The following is an 8,302-nucleotide window of genomic DNA, read 5'->3' on the forward strand; positions in this document are numbered from 1 at the left end:
TGCGTGCTACTCCCTAAAGTATCTCAGCGTCATAGTCAAAGATAATATATATATGGACATATTGAAAACGAAAAACACCAGTTTAAAAAGCAATAAAAAGCAACAACTCATGTCACCAATTTCTTCCAACAGCAATCTAACCAGTTCGAGGCCCACGTTGTCGGGGCCATCCTGGCTTTCTTCGTGGGCGTGGCATACTTCTGGCTGCAGACCATCATGACGTATAGAGTGAAGCCAAGATACGGTGGCCGATGGGTCGGCCCCCTCCGGTTCCTTCTCTGCACCGCCTGTACTGTCCTGATCATTATGAGTATCCTTTTTGGTGTTTATCACAATGTACAGTGCTGCAGCATGAAGCAAGACTACTAGAAAGAAGAGAGTGATAGAGAGATTGCAAAGAGATGAAAGCTCAAAGAAGGAAAGAAAAACAAACTACCATTAGTGTAACATGAAAATAGGTCAAACAAAACAAAGCAAGATAGTGAAGTAACAGCAAGGAATAAAAACAAATACAGGATAAAAGATAACAAGAGAAACAAACATTTGAGGAGATAGAAATAGAGGGGAAAGATAAAGCCAGAAAGCAGAAAATGATAAAGAAAATGAAACAGGCATTGACAAAGCCAACAGGTCCCGTCTTTTAACTGCCAATGAGGACCTGTTGGCTTTGCCAGTGCTTTTGCCAATATTATTCAGCATCAGTAAAAAAGAAAGGCTGTGCAGCATTGGCAAAAAAAATGAAAAAGCACAATGATGTGTACACAGAAAAGCCTAATCACTTGTGATCATGTATGCACATGTGCAGCTTCCATTTTGTTTATTGTATTCAGTTACTGTCCCAAGATGACAGACGCCAATCTTGGAGCTGTAAAAAAAAAAAATAATAACCTAAATGTGTGCAAAAGCTTATTTTCTAAAAAGAACAGCCCAACAGCAAGCTCATGATAGGAGCGGTGTGAGCAATGGAGGACCAGGTGAGGGAGAAGTCCAAGCCAGGGGTAGCAACAGACGACCCTGCGGCACTGAGGGAAATTAGAAAACATAAATACCAGGCAAAATAGAAGTCAGGAAGGATGGGGTAACCAACGGACAAGCTGGGGGAGGAGGAAGCAACATGAAGAGCATGGGGGGATGGGTGTTGGGGGTGCAGGTCTTAGAGGGGGAAAGCAGTACATGAAGGTGAGCACAAAACAAACACATTTACTCTCAGGGAGTGCTGAAAGAAAAATTCAAAAGAAGTTCCCTGAATGTGAGCAGTGGAAGGACACAAGTCATTCAATCAAAAGGATTAAAAAGATGCTATGCTCCATGGGACAGACAAATACGAGAACAGGGAGGAAAACCATCGAATAAGAACCAAGAAAATGAGATTGATAAGAAAGCTAAACAATGGTGAGCAGTGAACTGGTCCAAATCCCACTATAAATATTGGCATTGTCCAGAACAGGTCTTCAACAACAGACAGCTAGACGCTGTCTGGAGATGAGACCTATAAAGAAAGATGGGAATAAAACTAAGGTGTTTGGGAGAAATAGCAAACAAAGATTTTAAAAGGTTAAAAAAAGAAATGGAGTAGAAGAGAAAGAGTTAATGTATTTATGGCCAAGAAAACAGGAGAAAGAAAGAGAAGGAAAGAAAATGGTATCTAAGGAAAAAGAGGAAAAATGTTATAAAATTACAGGAATGTTTATAGGAATGAAATAGATAAGCAAATATAATTAGAAAAAAAGGAAATTAAAGACCAGAAAGAAAAAGGAATGGACACACATGCAAGAGAGGAGAAATATGGAAAAATAACTAGAAAAGCAGAAGCAAAGACAGAACGAAGAATAAAAGACAACAAAGCAAGAGGGGGGAATACGTTATGAATGATAAGAGCGAAAAGACGGAAAATGGCATGCAATTAATGTTCGAATGAGAAGCATGATGTACGAGTAAAAATAATACAGATAAATGAGAATCGGCCATGGACATCATTTAATGTCCCCCAGAGTTCACAGCGGTGACCCCTGGCTTGCCCATTGCAACACCTGTACTGTGTTTGCGACCCTGGCCTCAGAGGTAGCAAGATCTGTGTCAGGAACACAGTGGCAGCTTGATGTCAATTGGTGCTCCACTCTGTTTTCTTGCAATTTGTTTATTTAACACTAATAGTGAATAATGCTTCATTTTTCACTCGCAGGTCACTTTTTGTGATGTTCTGTGGCGCAGGAGCCAGCCCCATATTTACGAGGCTGCACTAAGCCACTTTTTTGGCTTAATGTTGCCTCGTAAATATCTTTCCCTTTAACACAGTTTTCTGCATTAAAGGGGTGTGCAATGGGTGTTGCTGGGGGTGCTCCCAGCGACATCCATGGCTTTTTGATGTTGCCCCAGTTTTATGAAAAATCGTAAATCTGAGGCAGCGCCATAAACTTACGCCTCCTCAGGGAGGCACATTGAGGAGAAATATCTTTATTTCTCCTCGTTTTCCATTTTCTATATATGCTGCATTCTGCAGCACACATAGAAAGAGAAAAAAACCTCTTGTGATTGTTTTTGTGCAGGAAGGATTCCCTTCCTGCAAAAAAAAAATCATCCCCATAACCCAGGCACCCTTGCACCATGCTGCAAAGGTGCCTGCATTGGCGCATGGTATCCTATTGCGCGCCGGTGCAAGGAAAAAAGACAGGAATGCGCCGTATCTTGTAGATATGGCGCATTCCTGCCCTTTTATTTTACCGTAGGGCAGCACAGCAGGAAAGTCTGCGCCACTGCCCTACGACAAAACCTCATAAATGAGGCCCTCAGGGGCATATTTACAAGTCCCAATCACCACCACAATGTCACTTTCAGTGATGTTGTGACGAGGATAGGGGCCTCGCCTTATTTACAAGACAGCATTAGCCACTTTACATGGCTTAACGCTGCCTTGCAAATAAGGCACCCTTTCACGCTGAGTTTAGCATGAAAGGGGAGGGCAATCGGTGTTGTGGTGGGCGTTCCACTGCAACATCCATTGATTTTGACGCTGGCCCCTATTTACAAGGGCAGCGTAAATAGAAGCAGGGCCAAAATTAAGACCAGAAAAAATTTGGTGTTAAACAGGCGAAACAAGGAAAAATGCTGTATTTCTCCTTGTTTTTACTGTTTCCATGTGTGCTGCCTTGTGCAGCACACATGCTTATAATTGTTTATGTGCAGGAAGGCACCACTTCCTGCTCATAAACAACTATTTAAAAAAAATGCAGTTTGCAACTTATGTGTGTGCTGCATTAAGCAGCACACATAGAAGTTACAAAACGGCATTTAAAGATTGTTTCTGTGCAAGAAGGGTGACCTTCCTGCAGATAAACAATCTTCACCTCAATACAGACACATTGCGTTGGCACTAGGGAGCTAAAGTTAGCGCCAGCGCAGGGGGAAATGCAGGGCTGCACCATATTCTAGTAAATATGGTGCAGTCCTGCATTTCTAAAGTGACAAAGCGCGTTGATAACCCTCTTGGCTTAACAACACGCTTCACCACTTTATTGTAAATATGCCCCTCAGTGTTTTAAAAAATAGAGTACAATTAGCTGGAATATGACCTTCCCTAGCAGTTGAGGCAAATAAAAAATGCTTTAAAACTATGTTGTGTGTGTGATTGTCGATGAGTATGTTTACGTGAGAGAGAGTGTGTGTGTAAGTTTGAACGTGTGTATGTGTAAGCACGTGCGTGCAAGTGAAATTGAAGGTCAGTGTTCGTCTAATGTCACTTTCGCTACCCCAGGCAATTTGGTGAATTGACTTTTAAGGAATGCGTGGGGTTTCGGTAGAAAGAATGCTAAGAAAGGCAAATGAGAGAAAGAAAAAAGCATTTTCTTAGAAGTGGTTTAAAAACAGCAATATGAATTGAAGTCAGAAACTGCTGCACATCTGTGACATGTCCTTAACAACATCATCAGTGGGGGTTCTCCATTCACAGAACATGAAAGGTGCAGCCGCTATTTGTGAGTGGATTGCTGCCATGTTCCTGTTCTTGCTGTTCGCCTTATTCGCAGTGGAATTCCGGCATATCGATGGTCATTTCTTTCATGTTCAAAAGACAGTGATTAGCATACCCAACGAGATGCAAGTTTCCACCATCACCCTGGGGGTGTAGTCTACCATTGTTCCTGCCTAGGAACCCTTGGATCAGTGACTCTCAAGAGATATGGAGACTATCCTCCATCATAAGACAGGCCTCCATGAGATCTCCCAGTTAATCTCCATCATGGGTGCTGGCCCCCATGGAGAACTCCAGATTAACTTCCATTATGAGAGCTAGCCTGCATGAACCCTCCAAGGACAACTATAGATTTTTCTCCACCTTCATAAGATCTTTAGTAGAACTTCCATAATGACTGTGATTCTCAACAAATATTCTACAATTAAAGTCCACTGAGGGTGCTGTCCTCAATGGACATCTTCAGTGTGATCTTGATCATGGGCGCTGATCTCCACGGACATCTTCCACCATTGGAGTTGGCTCTCATCATACCACCGGTGACAGCCATCATGGTTGCTGACCTTTCTGTGTTCCGTACATTATTGATCACCATGGGTGCTGGTGTCTGTCATGAGTGTCAGCCTTCATGTAAACTCTATATTAACCTCCATCATTAATGCAGTTCCCCTTCTTAGGTGCTGGTCTCCATCACGGTTGCCGACCTCGACTATGGGTGCTAACCTCCAGGTTATCTCCAGATTAGTCTCTATCATTGATACTGGCCTCATCATGGTGCAGGCCTTCCTTACGGGTGCTGACTGTTTTTTACAGGCACTTGGCTGATAGGTGCAGACCTCTCTCTTGGGTACTAGCTTTCAGGTTTACTTTTAGCTGAATTCCTACTGCATTGCTGGTGCCGTTGAAGCCCTAGCATTCTCACTGATCTTAAATCAACACATTACACTTCCCAACTACATAGAGATGTTGAGTCAATGCCTTGTGTTACCCACGTCTGGAAAGGCTTTGTACATTATTTAGTCCTACGTAATGGTGATCTCGAGTCAATACATCATGCTAAATTTCACTATAGAGGTATTGAGTGAATACATAGAGCGGCACTCTTCCATAGCAATATAGAATCATGACATTGTGATGCTGCTTCGTAATGCTGACCTGCAAACAGATCTTGTATTTGCCCTCCAACACACTGCTGAATTACAGCACACCTTGGCTTCAGCACCCCTTACAAAGATGATTTAGAGACATCTCTTGAAGCTGATGGCCATCACAAGTCATACAATGCGATCCAGTTAAATCTTCAAAGACTTGCAAGAAACATCCTAATACAAGTGCTTGACTACGCCTCTGGCAGGCAGCATCCGACATTACCCTATCCCTACCTACCTCTCAGACGTCCCTGTACTCCAGCTATTTTATTCTCTTTATTCACTGCAGAGACTAGGGGCCATATGTATCAAAAAAGAGTTTTGCGATTCTCAAATTGAGATTAATAGCGAATCGCAATTAGAGAATCGCAAAATGCAATGTATGGCAGATTTGCTAAAAATTTTGAGAATCCTACATATTCCTTATTTGCGAATCGCAAATTGAGATTCACAAATAAGGAATACCTTCCCATTCATACCTATGGGACAGGAGGCCCATAGGAATGAATGGGAAGACATTCTCAATTTGCAATTACCAATTAGAGAATCGCAAATTGAGAATGCAATTTCAAGGTTGCAAGGATGCCAAAAGGACACCCTGTTGCACCCCTGAAAAATGTATGTGTGCACATTTTACGCACATACATGCCCTAAGGGCATGTATGTGCGACATATGGCACTTTTTAAAAAATCAAAAAATTGCTTTTTTAAAGAAAAACGCAAATTACCACCAGCTTGAAGTTGGGGGTAATTTGCAATTCCTTAAGGCCATTTAGAAAATTTCTTGTGCTTCCAGAATTGCATTTAAGGAGTCGCAATTTGCAATTCCATAATTGCATTCGGAAAATAGAGATTCGCAAATTTAGCGATTCTCTATTTTGCGATGGCCTTTTGGGATGATACATCCCAAAAGGCTTTTTCCCATTCGCAAACGGGCAGATTCTGAGAATCTGCTCATTTTCAAACGGGAAAAAGGCTTGATACATATGGTCCCAAATGCCATGTAGTCAAAGGGTAAGGTTTCAGTGGAACTCCAGACGGTGCCTGGGCATGTAACACGGTCACATTAAACTTTTACTCATTCTTTTGCTCCTTGACGTGTTTACCTACGTGCCTTGCAAACCACCTGCTCCTGCTAATGACTACACATGATGTGAGGCACCATCCATACCCAGGCCATCTAAAATCATGTAATTCTATGGGAAATACTTCATAGTATAGAATTCTCAGCAGCTGCTATGTAATATGCTAATTTCAGCACAAGCCATACTCCCCGCTCTAATAGATAAAAATGCCATCAGCACACATGCTTTATAGCCAAAATGACTACAGTAGGCTCATACTGCCTTTATTCAGATAACAATTTATTTTGGGTGCCGGCTTTCGGGTCGGGCATAGGGCCAGTTCCCTTAGATGTGGTCCTAAGCAGTAACACCCAAATATGTGTTGTTTAATAACAGTATAATTCAAACCAGAGTGTTTGTTATTTCGTTGCGATATCTGGATTTTTCATCCGTCAAAAACGGTATGCCTCTTTCATCATGGGTGTTGTAAATATATATTCAGAAAGTAGCTCCTGTCAGCTGTCAATTAGGTACCACATAATTTGTCATATGATTTGGAAACTGTGTATTACAAAACTTTTCCATCCTTGCAGCGGAAAGTGCCTCACAGCACCAGGGACCCTGTCCATGCCCAATGCTGATACATTCTCCCACCCTGCCCCAAATAAAACACACAAGGAATGATTTGATGATTGCAGGCACAGAATGGCCAACGTTGAACATTGATGGAGGCACAACTGGGCAGATCTGCACTGGACGTCTAGATAGAATTTTCTATTTTTATTTTTCAAATAGAGAAGGGACTGCTTGTCATGGCTCTCTTTATATGTCTGTTTCAGCCTGCTGCTCATGAAGGACCAATGGTGTTCCTCCGAGGCCGCCCTCTGGGGTGATCTGTTTAGCATTAGGATTGTGATCCAATCAAAGGATATATCTTCTCACAACGTGGATAGGACTTGATCAACTGAAAGAATATTTGTCCAAGAACAGACAAGAACATAGGCCGTAGAGAGCATGGTCTTCAGCCAAGCACAATATGTCCTTTGATCGTGCCTTAGCACCGTGATGGTGCCTTATATGTAACATGCAATCACTGCTTTGTAAGTCTCCACTCTACTGATGCAGCACAGGTAGGGTTTAATGACCAAAGATGGATTATACTTGAAGAATGAAATGTGGGGAAGTGTTCTTGGCTGATTTGCACTGGCTGTAACTCAACTGACTCCCTTTAAATGCCAACAGTGGTACTGATGCTTATATACATTTTTAGAATTGAGGTTCTGAAAAACGATTGATAGGGGATGAAAATTGGACATATTGACAAGTGTATGGAAAAAAGGACCCCAATGATTGGGGTGTGGACCCCAGCACACTTCCCCATTTTAATTTATAATAAAAATTTATTTTTCAACAAAAAAAGAGCACTTTTTTCTTCGAAATTAGGTATTATGTTGCGTTTGTGAAAAGATTTGCATTGCCTTGTGTAGTACCATCAGTGGAGGTAACCTTACCTTTATTACCTATAATTGGTAAATTGTTTTCGCCACATGCGATATGTGCACCTTTCAGAAAGTGCTGTAGTATGGGGCTACCTCACTTTACATACTGAGATTTGTACGCTCAAATATATCTAATCACGGGAAAATAGTTGTAAAAGACGTCATGCTTCTTCTCTGCAATCACACATTAATCTATTTTATTAAAAAACAGTGGGGCATATTCTCAAGGATCTATCACCGAGTTATCGGCACTTTAGCGCAGCCAAAGTCGCGATAAATTTATCGCCCCATTCACAAGCTGCTGCTAACAGCCCATATCACCACTTTACCTGCGATAGCAGTCACAAAAAACATTGCCACAGATGATCCCGGCAGCTAACGCTTATGAGATGCAGAGTAGGCGTTCCCATGCAAAAAGCCACGACAACACCACTCCACAATATTCTCAATGACCAGCCAGATCAGCGATAAGATCACAAAACATGTGATAAGGTACGTTAGCAGCAGGATTTTAACACCTGCTCTGACCTGGTGTGAAGTCGGACGACAACCGGCAGCAGCCAAGGGAGCACAGCCCATAGCCAAACATGAAGAACAACAGATGCCCCCAAGCAACTGCACATG

The 8,302-nt window shown here is 42.1% G+C and overlaps 1 protein-coding gene across 2 annotated transcripts in view; it reads left to right on the plus strand.

Annotated features, from left to right (window-relative positions):
• Positions 1 to 7,598, plus strand: part of TMEM150B (transmembrane protein 150B) — a 136,412-nt gene extending 128,814 nt beyond the window's left edge. For both annotated transcript variants that reach the window (XM_085616375.1, XM_085616376.1), the window contains 2 exons: positions 133 to 310; positions 3,927 to 7,598. In XM_085616375.1, coding sequence (XP_085472501.1) covers positions 133 to 310; positions 3,927 to 4,123 — 375 coding nt within the window. In that variant the 3' untranslated portion in view covers positions 4,124 to 7,598. The remainder of the gene's footprint in view (positions 1 to 132; positions 311 to 3,926) is intronic.
• Positions 7,599 to 8,302: the final 704 nt, after the last annotated feature.

This window comes from Triturus cristatus, chromosome 7, assembly GCF_964204655.1.
Source record: "Triturus cristatus chromosome 7, aTriCri1.1, whole genome shotgun sequence".
Classification (NCBI taxonomy): domain Eukaryota; kingdom Metazoa; phylum Chordata; class Amphibia; order Caudata; family Salamandridae; genus Triturus; species Triturus cristatus.